Here is an 18,931-nt window from a genome sequence, read left to right as displayed (position 1 = left end):
CACTGTCAGTAGACAGGATACTGGGATAGATGGACCTTTGGTCTGACCCGGTACGGCCGTTCTTATGTTATGCCATGGTCTGCTGCCACCCTCTGTAACATGTCTTGGTATTGTCTGTGATCATCAGCGGGAGATAGGCAAAGAGGGATGAGCACCTCATCCAGTGATGAGGAACCGGCTCTACATCTGCCTCTTCCTCAGAGCCCAACAGTGAAGGAGCCTGTGCCGAGTGGTATGAGGCTTGGGAGGGTGGGTATTGCTGGCAATATGGGTCCCAGAACGCTCAGTGTGGCTAAGGGGTCGGGACCAGGGGGTGTGGCAGGCCCAAGAGATACCGGAACCAAACAGTCACTGCCGGGCCATAAGCCGGAGGATAAGGAAGCGAGGGATGCTAGTCCAAGCTGTGCCTGGACAAAGAGGAGAAGGAGGGCTCCAGCTCAGAAAAGTATTCCTAGTCCGAAGATGGCTCGGATAGTGATGGAACAAACAGAGTAGGCCAGTCACAGTGCAGAGTCAGCAGGGGGCGGTCCGGAAGGAGCAGGAGCAGTTGTCCTCCAGAGTAGGAACCTCGCAGGTGAGTGGGGAACCTGAGAGAAGCGGAGAAGGCGGGTAAGGTATCTCCAGTTCCTCTGGCGAGAGATGGGGCTCCACACAACCAGGAGTCCAGGGAGTGCCCTTGGAGATGCCAGAAGACCAAGGGTCCATGGGGCCAGCTGGACCAAAGGACATGGAGGTGGCAGCAGGACAGGTGGTGCATGCTCCAGGGACTGCTCCAACAGGGTTGGTACCAGGGCGACCAGCTGTACCGCTGGATCCTTCTTGTGCTTTGCTTTACTCTCGATGCGGAGAAGCTTGGGTGCTGGTGCCACAGTGTTGGGGCACGACATCTCACCTGACCTGCCCAGCTCAGAGAGGAAATGCTGCACTTAGAAGTAGTCCTCAATAGGGATTTGCTCCTATGCCCATGACAGTGCTTCCTACCTTCACGTCTGGGTTTCTCCTCGATCGCTATATTCAGGGCGTGAGAAGTGCTGGAAGAAGCGCTCACCACCAGTGATAGATGCTGCACAGATGGTTCTGGAGCCGAGTGGGTGCACAGTTTCATGGCTTCCCCCATCGAGTATTTTCGGAAGCAAAGCTTCTGCGCTTCCTGAGTCCCGGATGGGAAAGACTTGCAAATCACCCAGCGAGCGATGATGTGAGCCTCCCCGAGGCAGTAAAGACGCCACTGGTGCTTGTTGCTCATGGAGAATGAGCATGGGAAAGAATCAGTTTTTAAACCCCAGAACATACAGCATAGACCCCAGCGGGGCAGAGGGAGCGTACCCCAATTGGGGTAGACTAACACTAATTACTATATACAACTAGCTATCTACAAGAAAAAACAAACAAGAACTATACACAAATGGAGCAGGTCACTCTCTTAGCTAAAAGACTAAGAGCAGGAAGGAATAGAGGTTCTAATTCAGGCCATGCAGCAGTTAGAGGGAACAGGAGGCGTCAACATGGACGGCTCCTGGCTAACCTCGGCTAGGAGCACAAGGGGACATACGACACACGAGCAGGTCAACGGACACTGCTAGGAAAAACATCTGGCTCCAGGGCATGGCACACATGTACACCCATATTTGGAATATATATAGGGACCATCACTCAAACAAGAAAAATGTTAAGAGGCAATAATATAAATGTGAAACAATTCAAGATTATTATTAATTCCCATTTCCCTGGTTCCTTCACTGCACTGAATCTGGCCACTGAAAGAATGTGCAATGTGTAACAGACTTCAGTTCATTAGTGCAATGAAAGCACTTTCTCTCTAGTAAAGCTGTTTTATAATCCATTAAGAATGTGATTATGTCTAATCGATATAATGAAAGTGAAAAAGCCTTAGTTGTATCTCCATGTCTATAGATAAGTGACTTTTTACCTGCTTATTATTTGTGATTTCTATTAAAATGTCTGTTGGAAAGAAATTCCACCAAAAACTGTAGAAATACTTAACTCTTTACACTTTTTACACTAGTTCATTGCACCTAGTGGTGTTTCCATCAGTCAGTCCAGACCTTTCCCGAATACAGCAAACCCAACAGCTCATTTGCACAGAAGCTTAGGTTACAATACTCTGAATTGTAATAGACTGCTGACTGGCCAATGTGAAGGTGTTGGACAACGAAATAATTCATGATAAAGACTTACATATTTCCTCCTTGCTTCCTGGAGCGCATCAGATTCTTCTAGCTTTTTAGCTTCATCCCGGAATTTTTTAATACTTTCTTTCATCTCTTTATTTTTGGATAATTCCTGTTTGATGTTGTCCACAAAACCTGATATAAAGCCTTTTCTGCCTCCAGAAGAATAATATCTAGACTAAAAAAATAATTATTAGCATCTGTACAATCTAAAGAGACATTAAGTATCATAGCCAGGTAGATTTACACTTCATGTCTGCCATGCAAGAGGATGTGGAAATTAGGCATCTTGAGGATGGCCAAAATACCATAGCCAAGGAGCACTGTGCCTTCAGAATAGCAATGAAATCTCACACACACTGCACAGAGCACTAGAGGTAAATGTACACAAGCAAAAAAATTACTCCCTCAAGAGGCAAAGGAGTCACACTGTTCTGACTGAGCTGATAGGTTTCAATAACCAGCCAATTTCTTCTGTTGAGGATCTCTGCTTTTGGTGGCTGCACACATGACTGGAGCCTCATTACTGGATTTTATCAACTGGGCTCATTGCTGGCAATCAAATATATGGAGGGTAAGTTGGGATCTGACAAATCCAAAAAAAAATTTTTCGTCACATCTTTGAAAGCCACACTGAAGTCTGCAACCTAGGGTGGACACTTGTCAGAAGCATATCAATTTCTAGTAGACCCCAATACTCCTATCATTACTAAAACATACTTTCAGTCTAATGCATGCATAAAACCCTGCCCATCAACATACCTGATGTAGCTCTAAAACAGGGGTGCCCATTCTATAAACAATGCCACTAGGGAATACCGGAGCTGGGTATCTTCCATATATAAGCCTCGTGCCACTGACAAGGCATTTCTGTGAACAGAAACAAAGAATAAACAAATTTTACCAAAGAATAAAGAAATAATTAGAATCATAGAGTATCAAGGTTGGAAGGGACCTCAGGAGGTCATCTAGTTCAGCCGCCTGCTTAAAGCAGGACCAATCCCCAGACAGATTTTTACCCCAGTTCCCTAAATGGCCCCCTCAAGGATTAAACTCACAACCCTGGGTTTAGCAGGCCAATGCTCAAACCACTGAGCTATCACTCCCCACACAATTAAACCTGCTTGGGCCACACTCAGTGCCCAACAAGCCAGTGGAAAAAGGGAAGTAAAGAACACAGCAAAAAGGGGCATTTCTGGCTAACCTTTGTGGAACAGAAGCTGGGAGCTATACTGGAAATACTCGCTCACCAGAGCTTGGATACATAGAACAAACCAGCGCATTGCAACTTTATTATGAATGAAAGCACTGCCGCATCCCTATCACTCACTTGTACAAAACATGAGGGTCAGACTGTAAGCTATACCCCAATATAGGTGGGCCTATTTGTCATTATTTTGGGGAATTGGGTGGATATAGCACTGCTCTAGCTAGGTGCCACCCACCATCCCAGAGTAGCTAGATGTTTCTGCTATTATTAGCAGTTAAAAGCTCATGGTGCAATTTAGTTTGCCATCTGTAATCTTCAGAGCTAACATCCAAATGGGATGAACAGGGAAGTTCACACCTCAGAATAACTTTTTCTATTTGCAAACTCAGCCACTACCGGTTTAAGTGATATTTGGAGTATTTCTTTGCAATTTATAGGGCTAGAAACATTTTTTTAAAGAAAAACTAACTGTTTCTGCTGAAATGCAGTGGGACAGCCTATCACTGCTTGCAGCTTCAGTCCTACATCCCCTACTCCTGGGGAAATTCTGTGCCACTGCGCAAGTGCAGAATAAATAGCTCCTGCCATTTTTTTTCCCCTGCAGTATAACTGATTCTGATGGGGAGGTGTAGGGAAGCAACAAGAGAGGTCACATTGCAAAAACACCTTTTGCCCACCATGGGCTGATGCGGCACCAGAAGAGAGGGCAGCTGGCTCATGGGCCTTACCAACCAGCCATGGAGAGGGAGGGGGCAGAGGATGCCTTCCTTACAGTGCACTGCCTGCAGGGCCAGGTGAGGAGGCATGGGGGATGGACATAGTAGGACATATGAGGCTGCTGGGGGATCTCACAGACTGGAGATCAGAAGGGCTGGTGGTGGGACAGACTGGGGTGAGGGCACAGGAGCTAGTAGGGTGACAACATTGCGCCAGGGGCTGAATGGGAGTGGGGGTGCAAGGCCACATGGGGACAGAAGGGTGGGGGTGCAGGGCCACATGGAGCTATGCCAGGCTGAATGGGTGTGCACGGCCACGGGGGGACAGAGGTGCACGGACACACGAGAAGAGGGGCAGATGTGCCTAACTGAATGGGAAAGGCTAGGGGTCAGCCAGGGTCTGTATGGCAGAGACTCCCCATCTCCCTAACAATACCTCTCCCAAAAACCTGTTCCATATATTTCTCCTACCCACCACACCCAACAACCCTCCAAGTTCACTCCCAGGCCACTGCCCATCAATAACTTCCCTCTCCCTGAGCTCCTCTGTTACCCTGACTCCCCAAAGCCTTTGCACTGCTTCTGAGGGGTGTGGGAAATAAGTTTCTGTATTGTAGTTTAAATGAATTACTCAAAGATCTGTATTAATATTTCCAGTAAGGAATCTATTTGTCGAAAAACATTTCCTGAATCTTTTTTGTTGTCTGTATTGTTACAGACATACTTGCTGACAGGTATTTTGAAATAAATTACCAAAATAATTGAAAATTGCATGGTTATATCATGTTATTTTAACAAATAAAATATGCACAATTTTAAAATCTTGTGTATAGAATTTTTAATTTTTGGCACAAAATTCCACCAGGAGTAATCCCCTTCTTAGACAGACACACGCCAAATTCCTGATTTCAGATTAAGGAGCCCCTACCTGCTCAATTCTCACAGCCAATACTGCTTCTCCACATGACTGCCTCTCTCTAGAATCACTCCACCAAAATCACTATGCCCTTGCTAAGCCAGACTCCTTTCAGTTAACACAACTCTAATAGGCTTTATGGATGGGGAATATTTGATCTTGCCCTCAAGACTTGTAGTAGGGGACCTCAAAGGCTCTGGGCTCCCATCTTTTCACCAGGCTCGTGTCTTGAGCAGCCTGGTTGTTTCCCCTTGCTGCTGCTGCTGCTATGAAGGAGCCCCATCCCAAATATCACCAGCTGCAGGCAAGGCTTATTGCTGAGAAAGGGTACTCCATAATTCCCCAAAAATATCTGATACAAAGATCCTTGTATCAGAGTGACTGACAATTAGTTTCCATGTTTGCAACAAGACATCTTTCAACTCAGTACCCTGCTATTTACTTTTTCTATCAAAGCTCAAGGGGACAGCTACAGAAACTGAGAAATAATACATTTAACCCTGATAAAAGGAAATAATTTTCTATGCCTTCTGCCTATGAAGCTCACTGCCACAAGATATGACTGAAGAGCCCAGCAGGTTTTAAAAAGCATTAGATATTTATATGGATAATGAAAACATCCACAGTTATATTAAATAGGAGATATACAACTTTATTCTTCAGGGCCTAAGCCAGTGGTTCTCAAACTTTTGTACTGGTGACCCCTTTCACACAGCAAGCCTCTGAGTGCACTTTTTAATATATTTAACACCATTATAAATGCTGGGGACAAAGCAGGGTTTGGGATGGAGGCTGACAGCTCACAACCCTCCATGTAATAACCTTGCGACCCCCTGAGGGGTCCTGACCCCCAGTTTGAGAACCCCTGGCCTAAGCTAACCACGAAAAGCTTGAAGCTAAGAAAAAACTTCCCCTATATGGGAAAGTTATCCCACCGCTGTCCTTAACAAGGTTTCTTGAACTTTCTTCTGAAGCAGATGGTACTGGAAACTGTCTAAGGCCTGGTCTACACTAGAAAATTAAGTCAGTTTAAGTATGTCACTCAGGGGTATGAATAATCCACACCCCTGAGCAGAGTAGTTAAACCGACCTAAGCCCCAACATAGACAGTGCTAGGCTGACAGAAGACTTCTTCACTTGACCTAGCTACCGCCTCTGAAGGAGAAGGATTACCTACCCCAAAGGAAAAACCCCTCCAGTTGGGGTAGGTAGGGTCTATATAGAATCAGCACTGCTGCAGAGGGGCAGCTGTGCCACTGTGGCATTTCAAGTGTAGACACGCCCTGAGACAGCCTGGCTAATGTACTATATGACCCATTGGGCTCATCTGAAACAGGGTGAAAAGTCCGAGCAGTCTTTGTATCTGGGGTCACCAAAAGGTCACGAGTCTCCTGAACGCAATTTCAAAGTCTCCAGAGCAATCTGATAAAAGAAACTTCTCATTTGTTTCATTCAGTCATTCATTCACTCACTAGCTGAGCACAGAGAAAGCTTCACATTTGGAATGTAACATTTTTATCAAAGGTCATAAAAAATCAGTCTAACAACACGAAAAGTTAAATTAATTTCTTCCATGAGATGACACGTGTACACAGCAACCCATGTGGAGAAATAAAGGTAAACTGAGGCAGCCAGTAAGCCAAGAATGCTGAGGAAGGTGAAGCAGGGCCACCCAGGGCACAGTGCTGATCCACTGGGACTGTAACATCCTCTGACCTTCGCTTTTTGCCAGAGGAGCCAGCCGGAGCCCAGCCGCTCTCGGGGAAAACACCCTCAGAACAGCCAGCGCCTTCCCCGCTCTGCTCTGGAGAAACCAGACCTGGAGGTTTTCAGCTCAGCCCCTGTCCCTGCAGCTGCTCCCAGCGCCAAGGGCACCGCCTCGGACTCGGGGCTTCTTGTTCCCGCCTCTATCGCCTGCCCTCGGGACCCGCCGCCCCCTCGGCGCGCCGGACAGGACCCGCCGCACGAATCCCGCCTCCAGCGCGGGACGCGCCGCGGAACCTGCCCGGGCCGCTGCCGGGGACTGGGGCGAGTTACAGCCGCTACTGGCCCGGCCCGAGCCAGGAGAGCAACCTGCGGCAGAAGCCGGGCAGCCCTGCGAGGAGACCTCAGGGCAGCGCTCCCGGCCCGGCCCGCTCCCCTCAACCCCCGGCCCGCTCCCCTCGCTCAACCCCCCCCCTCCCCCCGGCCCGCTCAACCCCCTCCCCCCGGCCCGGCCCGCTCCCCCCGCTCAACCCCCTCCCCCCGGCCCGGCCCGCTCCCCTCAACCCCCGGCCCGGCCCGCGCAACCCCCTCCCCCTCCCCCCGGCCCGGCCCGGCCCGCTCCCCTCACCCCCCGGCCCGGCCCGCTCCCCCCGCTCAACCCCCTCCCCCCGGCCCGGCCCGCTCCCCCCGCTCAACCCCCTCCCCCCGGCCCGGCCCGCTCCCCCCGCTCAACCCCCTCCCCCCGGCCCGGCCCGCTCCCCTCAACCCCCGGCCCGGCCCGCTCAACCCCCTCCCCCCGGCCCGGCCCGGCCCGCTCAACCACCTCCCCCCGGCCCGGCCCGCTCCCCTCGCTCAACCCCCGACCCCGACCCGCTCTGCTCACCCGGCAACCCCAGGCTGCCGCCGCCGCCATCTTGGGAACGAAGCGTGTGTGTGAGACCTGCCCGCCGCGCCGCGTGATGGTGTCACCCGCTCGCGCCGGAGGGGGGCGGGGCGGGCGTCGCCGGGCCGGCCGGGAGTCGGGGCGCGAGAGGCCGCCAGAGCCGGTGGGTCTCCTGGGCAGCGGGCTCCACGGGCGAGCTAAGGGCCCGGCCCGGGGACGCAGCGGAGCCAGCAAACCCCGGGCCGGGTCCCACCCGCTGCGGGGAACGCAGCGTTAGCGCCCTGGCGGGCTCGGATAACCTTAACTCTGCTTCCTCGGGCACGCGCAGCGCGGGAAGGGCTGCCGCGTTCCCGCGCCTCGGGGACGGAGGGTGTTCGGGGCTCGGGACTGGGCCTTCCAACACCGTACAGCTGAAGGGTGACTGACTAGGGCCCTGCGGCCTTGCCTGTAGTGTGTTTGTTTAACAGAGTCCCGCCCGCCCCCTTCCTTGGGTCTCTGCGGCTGCCTCAGGTGCACTTCCGGTTCCAAATGAGGGGCCTGATTAGCGGGTCAGTTCGGAACCCGAGGCTCTAGGGTAATGACGTGTTCACGTGCCAGCGTTCCCACAGGGCGCGTTCATTCAGCGCACAGGCCCGACCGTGCTCACTTCCTGAGCTGTTATTCACTGCTGTGTTTTCTCTTCTTCAGTGCCTGGCCCCAGGCCTTAGGTGCTGGACTTTGCTCTGAAGACACAATTAACAACTTCCTGTGTGGTGCTCATCACTATAATATCTAAGTGCTTTACCAACCTTAACTTCTTTTCACAACACCCCTGTCAGGTGAAGGGGTGGTATTAGTCCCATTTTACAGATGGGAACTGAGGAACAGAGATTATGGTGAAGTTTCCACTAATTTGGGGTGTTCAGTTTGAGATGCCTAAGAGCTTTTTATTCGGAGTGCACATCATTTTATATGTTCAAAGCAGAGCTCCCCTTGACTTCAGTTACTGCTGTGAGCACTCAGCATGGCCAGAAAAACAGACTCCAGGGTCTCAAGTCTGGCACCCAAAAAATTAGGACAACGCAATTAGTGACCACCTGTGAAAAGTCTAAGGACTCGCCCAGCATCAGCTGCAGGGACAGAATCCAATTCTCCAGGGCAGCATTCATTTGACTTGACCAACCTTTCTCTTCCTGCTGTTTACCAACCTTTCTCTTCCTGCACCACACAAACCTGCAGAATGGACCAAGAGCAGGTCCATTCTGTGCAATGAAGGAAAGAGGGGTCCGATGAAAAAAATAGTATGTGATCATGCATTTGCAGACTATACCATAATGAATGCACCAAGGGGGGTGAATTAAGGTTTCACAAGGAACCCTAATTCTGACATTTCCTAGCTTTTGAGTACTTGACTTTGCAACACTAATAATGTTTTTAATGTAGCTTTTTGTGTGTAGTCTCATAAGAACATAAGAAGGGCTGTACCGGGTCAGACCAAAGGTCCATCCAGCCCAGTATCTGTCTACCGACAGTGGCCAATGCCAGGTGCCCCAGAGGGAGTGAACCTAACAGGCAATGATCAAGTGATCTCTCTCCTGCCATCCATCTCCATCCTCTGACAAACAGAGGCTAGGGACACCATTCTTTACCCATCCTGGCAAATAGCCATTTATGGACTTAACCACCATGAACTTATCCAGTTCCCTTTTAAACATTGTTATAGTCCTAGCCTTCACAACCTCCTCAGGTAAGGAGTTCCACAAGTTGACTGTGTGCTGCGTGAAGAAGAACTTCCTTTTATTTCTTTTAAACCTGCTGCCTTAATTTGGTGACCCCTAGTTCTTCTATTATGGGAATAAGTAAATAACTTTTCCTTATCCACTTTCTCAACATCACTCATGATTTTATATACCTCTATCATGTCCCCCACTTAGTCTCCTCTTTTCCAAGCTGAAGAGTCCTAGCCTCTTTAATCTTTCCTCATATGGGACCCTCTCCAAACCCCTAATAATTTTAGTTGCCTTTTTCTGAATCTTTTCTAGTGCTAGAATATCTTTTTTGAGGTGAGGAGACCACATCTGTACACAGTATTCCAGATGTGGGCGTACCATGGATTTATATAAGGGCAATAATATATTCTCAGTCTTATTCTCTATCCCCTTTTTAATGATTCCTAACATCCTGTTTGCTTTTTTGACCGCCTCTGCACACTGCGTGGACATCTTCAGAGAACTATCCACGATGACTCCAAGATCTTTTTCCTGACTCATTGTAGCTAAATTAGCCCCCATCATATTGTATGTATAGTTGGGGTTATTTTTTCTAATGTGCATTACTTTACATTTATCCACATTAAATTTCATTTGCCATTTTGTTGCCCAATCGCTTAGTTTTGTGAGATCTTTTTGAAGTTCTTCACAATCTGCTTTGGTCTTAACTATCTTGAGTAGTTTAGTATCATCTGCAAACTTTGCCACCTCACTGTTTACCCCTTTCTCCAGATCACTTATGAATAAATTGAATAGGATTGGTCCTAGGACTGACCCTTGGGGAACACCACTAGTTACCCCTCTCCATTCTGAGAATTTACCATTAATTCCTACCCTTTGTTCCCTGTCTTTTAACCAGTTATCAATCCATGAAAGGACCTTCCCTTTTATCCCATGACAGCTTAATTTACGTAAGAGCCGTTGGTGAGGGACCTTGTCAAAGGCTTTCTGGAAATCTAAGTACACTATGTCCACTGGATCCCCCTTGTCCACATGTTTGTTGACCCCTTCAAAGAACTCTAATAGATTAGTAAGACACAATTTCCCTTTACAGAAACCATGTTGACTATTGCTCAACAGTTTATGTTTTTCTATGTGTCAGACAATTTTATTCTTAACTATTGTTTCGACTAATTTGCCTGGTACCGACGTTAGACTTATCGGTCTGTAATTGCCGGGATCACCTCTAGAGCCCTTTTTAAATATTGGCGTTACATTAGCTAACTTCCAGTCACTGGGTACCGAAGCTGATTTAAAGGACAGGTTACAAACCTTAATTAATAGTTCCGCAACTTCACATTTGGGTTCTTTCAGAACTCTTGGGTGAATGCCATTGGGTCCCAGTGACTTGTTAATGTTGAGTTTATCAATTAATTCCAAAACCTTCTCTAGTGACACTTCAATTTGTGACAGTTCCTCAGATTTGTCACCTACAAAAGCCAGCTCAGGTTTGGGAATCTCCCTAACATCCTCAGCCGTGAAGACTGAAGCAAAGAATCCATTTAGTTTCTCCGCAATGACTTTATCGTCTTTAAGCGCTCCTTTTGTATTTCGATCATCAAGGGGCCCACTGGTTGTTTAGCAGGCTTCCTGCTTCTGATGTACTTAAAAAACATTTTGTTATTACCTTTGGAGTTTTTGTCTAGCTGTTCTTCAAACTCCTCTTTGGCTTTTCTTATTACACTCTTGCACTTAATTTGGCAGTGTTTATGCTCCTTTCTATTTGCCTCACTAGGATTTGACTTCCACATTTTAAAGGAAGTCTTTTTATCTCTCACTGCTTCTTTTACATGGTTGTTAAGCCACAGTGGCTCTTTTTTAGTTCTTTTACTGTGTTTCTTAATTTGGGTTATACATTGAAGTTGGGCCTCTATTATGGTGTCTTTGAAAAGGGCCCATGCAGCTTGCAGGGATTTCACTTTGGTCACTGTACCTTTTAACTTTTGTTTAACTAACCTCCTCAGTTTTGTATAGTTCCCCCTTTTGAAATTAAATGCCACAGTGTTGGGCTGTTGAGATGTTCTTCCCACCACAGGGATGTTAAATGTTGTTTTATTATGGTCACTATTTGCAAGCGGTCCTGCTATAGTTACCTCTTGGACCAGCTCCTGCGCTCCACTCAGGATTAAATCTAGAGTTGCCTCTCCCCTTGTGGGTTCCCGTACCAGCTGCTCCATGAAGCAGTCATTTAAAGTATCGAGAAATTTTATCTCTGCATTTCGTCCTGAAGTGAAATGTTCCCAGTCAATATGGGGATAATTGAAATCCCCCACTATTACTGGGTTCTTAATTTTGATAGCCTCTCTAATTTCCCTTAGCATTTCATCATTACTATTACTGTCCTGGCCAGCTGGTCGATAATAGATCCCTAATGTTATATTTTTATTAGAGCATGACATTTCTATCCATAGAAATTCTATGGAACATGTGGATTCGCTTAAGATTTTTACTTCATTTGAAACTACATTTTCTTTCACATATAGTGCCACTCCTCCCACTGCACGACCTGTTCTGTCCTTCCGATATATTTTGTACCCCGGAATGATTGTGTCCCATTGATTGCTCTCAGTCCACCAGGTTTCTGTGATGCCTATTATATCAATATCCTCCTTTATCACAAGGCAATCTAGTTCACCCATCTTATTATTTAGACTTCTGGCATTTGTGTACAAGCACTTTATAAACTTGTCCCTGTTTATTTGTCTGCCCTTTTCTGATGTGCCAGATTCTTTTTTATGTGACTGTTTATCATCTGATCCGGCCCTTACATTATACTTTTCAGTCCTCTGCTCCTGACTATAACCTGGAGATTCTCTATCATCAGACTCTCCTCTAAGAGAAGTCTGTGTCCGATCCACACGCTCCTCTGCAGCAGTCGGCTTTCCCCCATCTCCTAGTTTAAAAACTGCTCTACAACCTTTTTAATGTTTAGTGCCAGCAGTCTGGTTCCACTTTGGTTTAAGTGGAGCCCATCTCTTCTGTATAGGCTCCCCCCATCCCAGAAGTTTCCCCAGTTCCTAATGAACATGAACCCCTCCTCTCTACACCATCGTCTCATCCACGCATTGAGACTCTGAAGCTCTGCCTGCCTACCTGGCCCTGCGCGTGGAACTGGGAGCATTTTTGAGAATGCCACCATAGAGGTCCTGGATTTCAGTCTCTTCCCTAGCAGCCTAAATTTGGCTTTCAGGACATCTCTCCTACCCTTCCCTATGTCATTGGTACCTACATGTACCACGACCACCGGCTCCTCCCCAGCACTACACATAAGTCTGTCTAGATGCCTCGAGAGATCCGCAACCTTCGCACCAGGCAGGCAAGTCATCATACGGTTCTCCTGGTCATCACAAACCCAGCTATCTACGTTTCTAATGATTGAATCTCCCATTACTAACACCTGCCTTTTCCTAGAAACTGGAGTTCCCTCCCCCGGGGAGGTAACCTCAGTGCGAGAGGCAACCCCAGCACCATCTGGAAGGAAGGTCCCAACTATGGGAAGGTTTCCCTCTGCTCCCATTGACTGCTCTGCTTCCCTGGGCCTTTCATCCTCCTCAACAGCGCAGGGGCTGTCTGAGCGGAGGTGGGACAATTCTACAGTGTCCCGGAAAGCCTCATCAACATACCTCTCTGCCTATCTTAGCTCCTCCAGTTCCGCCACCCTGGCCTCCAAAGTCCATACATGGTCTCTGAGGGCCAGGAGCTCCTTGCGCCGACTGCACACATATGCTACCCGCCCACAGGGCAGGTAATCATACATGCTACACTCGGTGCAATAAACTGGATAGCCCCCACTCTCCTGCTGGGCTTCTGCCTGCATTGTCTCCTAGTTAATGAAAGGGTGGTTTAAAGAAGGAGGTTTTGAATGTAGTTTGGTTTATAGGTTTTAAGGGGACTTAAGGGGCACAGATAGAACCGACAAGGGACCCCCGCTCCCTTCCGAAACTCCCTGTTGGCAGCCCCTGGTCGCTTGTGCGTGGCTTTATAAAGCCCTGGCCTGAGTGAATGCCCCACCCACTGATTAAGGCTCAGCCAATTACCAGAGGCTTCTAGCTTTCAAACCTTTCTTTGAAGCTCACAGCCTCCAATTGCCAGCCACAGCACACGGTCCTTCAAACAAACAAACAGACTGACAAACACAAGCTCAGCACACAGCAAGTAACCCCCAAACACAAACAAACATGCTATAGACAGTCACTTACCCCACAGATGCTGTATTTGCTCCTCCTTCACCTGGAGAACTCCCTTGTGAAACTCCCTGTTAGCAGCCCCTGTTCGCAAAATGAAAAAAGAGAAGACTGAAAGGAGACATAGAATATCAGGGTTGGAAAGGACCTCAGGAGATCATCTAGTCCAATCCCCTGCTCAAAGCAGGACTAATCCCCAAATCCCTAAATGGCCCACTCAAGGATTGAACTCTCAATCCTGGGTTTAGCAGGCCAATGCTCAAACCACTGAGCTATCCCTCCCCTTTTTAAAACAAAAGCAAACTAAAAAAACAATTTCTATCATGTGACATGATACTGACACCCACAGAGTCCATCACCAGGACTGGAACCCTTGGATCTACCACTTGAGCTAACATTGTAAATGATAATAGCAGGTTATCTTCTATGTGGATCAGCACTAGAGGATGAGATACTTCGTCAAAGGATTTCACAGATATTTGCTGACAGCAGAGCAATGATTAGACTCAGGAATCTTGGATTCCATTCCCAGGTCTAGAGGGGAGTGTGCTGTAGTGGCCACAGACTCATCTGCCCATTTCCCCAAAGCTTGACCCCTTCTTCCCTCCAACCTGTTGTCCCCACAACCGACTCCTCATCCCAGTCCCATTCTCCTCACCTAGCCAGTCCCAGTCCCAACTCAAGTTTATCATCCCAATCGTCCCCTCCAAGCTTGTCATATTTGGTTTTTTTTTTCTATTATACAATTCAGCGTTTTGTAGCGTTCTCTCATGTGCCTTCTTACTCCTTTCTGCACAATTCCAACTTTTTCATTTCCTCATGACATGAACGTCTTTCCAGACCTCTGATCATTTTCCTTGCTCATCTCTACATCCTTATTTCCTTTTTCAGATAGTGTTTGATTTATATAATGGCATAACTTTTTCAGTATTATTTTTCCATTGCATTCCTTATGCAGCCTAATGTAATTCACTTTGAGCAATGATAGACAAGTCTTTTTCTTCAGTATTTAAATTTTGAACCCAGTAATATATCTCAGAAGTTCAGTGTATTATTTCCAATGTGCTTTACTATGCTTTTATCAACAATGAATTTCATCTGCCATCATGCTACTCCGCTGAAGTCAGTTTGAGATACTTCTATGGTCTCAACTAACCTAGAGATGGTGTAGGCTAGATATTTTCCCTATCATGCTTTGTGGTAATGACTGATGCAAAGAACTGACTTCCTTGCTATGTCCGTCTCTTCCTTAATTTTTCCATTTATACCCTTCGCAGTCCAGCAAACCCAGAGTATGTTGCCTGCTTCTTAGTCTGATATGTTTTGCACAAAATCGAATTGCTCTTCAGATTCCTTCTAAAATCTTTTTTATATTGTACTTACCATAGTTTACAATCCTTCATCTAAGCTTTGCTAGGGTTGGACTTCCTTTTCCTGAATGATACCTGTTTGCAGTGGTGAGCTGGAGCCGGTTCCCACCGGTTCGCGGGAACCAGTTGTTAATTTTAGAAGCCCTTTCAGAACCAGTTGTCCCACGCGGGACAACTGGTTCTAAAAGGGCTTTTATATTTAACAACCCGTAAAGCTCCAGCAGCTCCCCGCCCTGCCCCCAGCCCCAGCTCACCTCTGCCTCCTCCCCTGAACGCGGGAAGCCTGGGAGGGCTGAGAAGGGCGGCTTTGCGCAGGTGAGTGTGTGGTGGGGAGCGAGGAGGGCTCCGGGGAGGGGCGGGGCGGTCCAGCTCCCTGGCCCCAGCCGGGCGGCGCGCCCTGGCCCCGGCTCCAGCTTCGGTCCCAGCCGGGTGATGTGGCCCGGCTTCGGCCCTGGCGGTGCAGCCCCAGCTCCTGCTGGGCAGCGCTGCTCAGTTGTGGCCTGGCTTCGGCGGCTTGGCCCACCTCTGGCCCTGGCCCCAGCCAGGTGCCCCGGCTGGGCGGCATGCCCCGACCCCGGCTTCAGTCCTGGCCAGGCGGTGTGCCCTGGCCCCGGCTCCGGTCCCGGTGGCACGGCACGGCTCCGGCCCCGGCCCTGACTCTGGCCAGGCACCCCCAGCTGAGCGGCCCCGGCCCAGCACCCCCAGCCTGGCCTCCAGTGTGGTAAGGGGGCAGGGAGCAGGGAGGGGGTGGGTGGATAGGGATTGGGGCGGATAGGGGTCGGGGCGGTCAGAGAACGGGGATTGAAAGGGGGCAGGGGTCCCAGGAGGCCATCAGGAATGAGAGGAGGGATTGGATGGGGCAGCAGGGGACAGGGAAGGGGGGTGGATGGGGCAGGGGTCCTGGGGAGGTGGCGTCAAGGAATGTGGGGGGTGGATGGGGCAGGAGTCCTGGGGGGTGGGGTAGGGGGCACGACCACCTCGTGGGGTGAGGAGGAGGGAACCGGTTGTTAATTTTTTGGCAGCTCATCACTGCCTGTTTGGCTTCAATAATCTCTTGTACCTTGTTGTTTTTCCTGGTCTTTTTACTTCTTTGGATGAATAGTCGTGGCAGTTTAAAAATCCTTCATCAGCCTGGGGGGATATGCTTATCTCCTCACTCTTGTCTAGCTTTCTCTTTTTGACCACCTCCTTTCTAAAGTGTTGGGGCACTCTGCTAGTTTGATACAATTCTTCACCATTGCCAGTATCAGAGGAGCGAGTGTTGAGACAGCCAAACAAGCATTTAAATTCATGTTCTCCCTGGGATGGAGATCCTTTTCTGTAGCTTAAACTGGTTGTAAAAGGGGCTTTTTCTATTGCAGGAGGGCAAACCCATTTTCAAAAGGTGTAACACCATCTTAGTTTATAGTCCGGGATTATTATACCATTAGTTGGCCTCTCAATCCTCACTATAGCTGCTAGCAGCCTTAGTAAGATGTATTCTATCACCTTTGCAGAAGGTAGGATAAAATTAGTGTGCTTTCAGCCTTCAACCCATCCAAAATCAGGTGCCTGTGGAACATGATCCAACTCCAGATGAAACAGCAGTTACCCATTCTCTCTCTTCTGCAGTGATTAGTGTGGTAGGTGCAACACTTAAAATTACCTAGTTAAATCTTCATGGCCAGAGGGAAAAGATGGGCTTAAGTATTCAGAAAGTTAGCAACCAAGTCCAAGGCCGCTATGTGCACTTTCTATGAATGGGTAATTTTGTAAGTAGTTACAAGTGTCTTGACCAAGTTTTATACACCTAGCTGAATTTCCAAGTATAAAAAGCACCCAGAATTCCCTTTATAGCTTTGACTTTTCCAGCTCAGTACTCAGGAAGAGCCTGGTGCCATAAAGGGACTGGAGCATTGCAATGCCTTATTTTTAGATGCCTAATATCACTGGAACAGTGAGAGCACTCTGTGCCATTAAAAATTCTGCCCACATTTTAAAATTCTGCAAATTGTATGTGTCAAATGTGGAGGCTTCAGCATGGCATTGGGGAGCACAGGCCACTGGCTGAACAGAGGTGGGAGATCACTGTAGCTCCCCTGATCCTCCCAGGACACGGAGTTAGCGGTGAGGCTGCACCCAGCCCTAACAGCGCAAGGACTGGGCCCTGCCCCTCCATGCCAGACACAGCTGGTGTGGGTGGACAGGCTCAGCAAGGCAGGATCCAAGTGTGGAGGGGCTTAGTATGGGGGGGAATCCAGGTGCAGGTTGAGAGGGTTCTGTGTGGGGTGGCTCAGTAGGGGATCTGGATGCACAGGGGCTTGTTGGGGGATTTGGGGTATAATGGTAATAGGACTCAGCAAGGGGGTCCAGGTGAAGGTGGTTGGGGCTCAGTGTTGGGGGTCCAGATGCTGGGACTCAGTGGGATGGGGATCCAGGGGCTCCTCAGGGTGGTCCAGGCGCAGGGGGTGTGTGAGGCTCAGCAGGGGGATCTGGATGCACAGGGGAGCAGTTCCCTGTACAGACATTCCTCCCCTGCAGCTGAGGAGTGATGGGTGCAGGAAGGGAGGCAGGGGGAGCTTGCTGCAGTCAGGGGAAGAGTCTGACCCAGCCCCAGATGCCATGCAGGGGAAGAGGAAGTCCCATCCTCCCCAACCCAGCCAGGACTAGCAGCTGAGCCCAGTGCAGGGTAGGAGCCACCAGCTGGGTCTTCCCCAGTCCCAGCCCCACAGTGATTTAGCTCTTTGCTGGCTGCCCATGGCACCTGAAACATACTGCTGGGGAGGGTCGTATGACTGCTCTTGTGATTTCCCTTTGCTTCCCCACCAGAAAGCCATTTTCCTGCAGGGAAGCAAAGAAATCTGCAAGGGATGAATTCTGTGCATGTGCAGCAGCACAGAATTCCCCCAGGCATAAACAGTGGGACAACCAAGCCTGAGCTAGGCACCTAGGCTCCCTGTACAAGCAATGGAGTGAGAGACACACCTACGATTGGAATCCACAACAGCTTGCATGCTACTTGGGGAGCCACTTACAGTACTCAGTTTGAGGGCTTATGAGGGGAGGGTCCTAGGCCTTGCACCTCTAACAGATACCAAGTCTGTGCTGCCAGGAGGCACTTCTCACTGTTTCCAGTCTCCAGTAGAGAACCCTGTCCTGGTGTCAGGTGGCTTATGGAGTTTATGCCAGAGGTGGTAGTACAGGGGTTCTCAAACAGGGGGTCAGGACTCATGAGGTTATTACATGGGGGAGGTCACAAGCTGTCAGCCTCCACCCAAACCCCACAGCATTTATAATGGTGTTAAATATGTAAAAAGGTGTTTTTAATTTGTAGTGGGGGGTCCCACACACAGAGGCTTGCTACGTGCAAGGGGTCACCCATACAAAGGTTTGAGAACAACTGTGATAGTACTTCCCTTAACTTTTATCCCAGTGATTAGATCATTCACCCAGGATGCAGAGACCCAGGTTCTGCTTCCCCCTCTGCCTGACAGGGAGAAGAGAGCCCTGTTCAAATCCTACCTCTCAGGAGAGTGCCCTGACCATTAGCCTATGGGATATTCTGATGCCGGGCTCCCAGTTGAAGCTGTTCCACCTTCTAAAAGTTAGGTCATTGGAACAGGGAACTGGACCCTAGGTCTCCCACTTCCCAGATGAATGCTCTAGCCACTGGACTGAAAGTTAAAAGGAGGCAACACTACCCGGCTGGCCAGATTTGGATCAGGGCCTGAGCTGGTAGGCCTGCTCTCAGCACGCCTAAACAGACTGGGTCTTACAGGGAAGACTGGGGAAAGATCGGCATTCCTCTGCCGGTGGATCGCAGTGGGGATTAGGTATGAGACAGGCCCTTGGGCACCTAGTGTAAAGCAGCAGTGCACATGTGCAGAGGCAGGAACTTTTGACAGAAATTTAGGTGCTAAGTGAGTTTAGGCAGCTGCTGAACAGGGGTTTTGTGGATCACAGTGGTACCTAAAACTAGGACTTGGCACCAAAATCCCTTTGTGGATCTGGGCCAAAGAACCAGATAGT

General features: G+C 49.0%; 1 protein-coding gene across 2 annotated transcripts in view; it reads right to left on the bottom strand.

Annotated features, from left to right (window-relative positions):
- TIMM44 (translocase of inner mitochondrial membrane 44) overlaps nt 1-8,084 on the bottom strand; it is a 64,368-nt gene extending 56,284 nt beyond the window's left edge. Inside the window, exons 1-3 of one of the 2 annotated variants that reach the window (XM_044998913.1) lie at nt 7,622-8,084; nt 2,955-3,062; nt 2,200-2,370 (exon numbers count right to left, since the gene is read on the bottom strand). In XM_044998913.1, coding sequence (XP_044854848.1) covers nt 2,200-2,370; nt 2,955-3,062; nt 7,622-7,651 — 309 coding nt within the window. In that variant the 5' untranslated portion in view covers nt 7,652-8,084. Of the gene's footprint in view, nt 1-2,199; nt 2,371-2,954; nt 3,063-6,750; nt 6,893-7,621 lie in introns of those variants that run through there. The other variant, XM_044998914.1, reaches the window with a different exon arrangement.
- Between the last annotated feature and the right edge of the window lie 10,847 nt (nt 8,085-18,931).

Source organism: Mauremys mutica, chromosome 24 (genome assembly GCF_020497125.1).
Source record: "Mauremys mutica isolate MM-2020 ecotype Southern chromosome 24, ASM2049712v1, whole genome shotgun sequence".
Lineage (NCBI taxonomy): Eukaryota > Metazoa > Chordata > Testudines > Geoemydidae > Mauremys > Mauremys mutica.
Note: the sequence above shows the minus strand (reverse complement) of the source record. Positions and strands in the feature narration are given on the sequence as shown.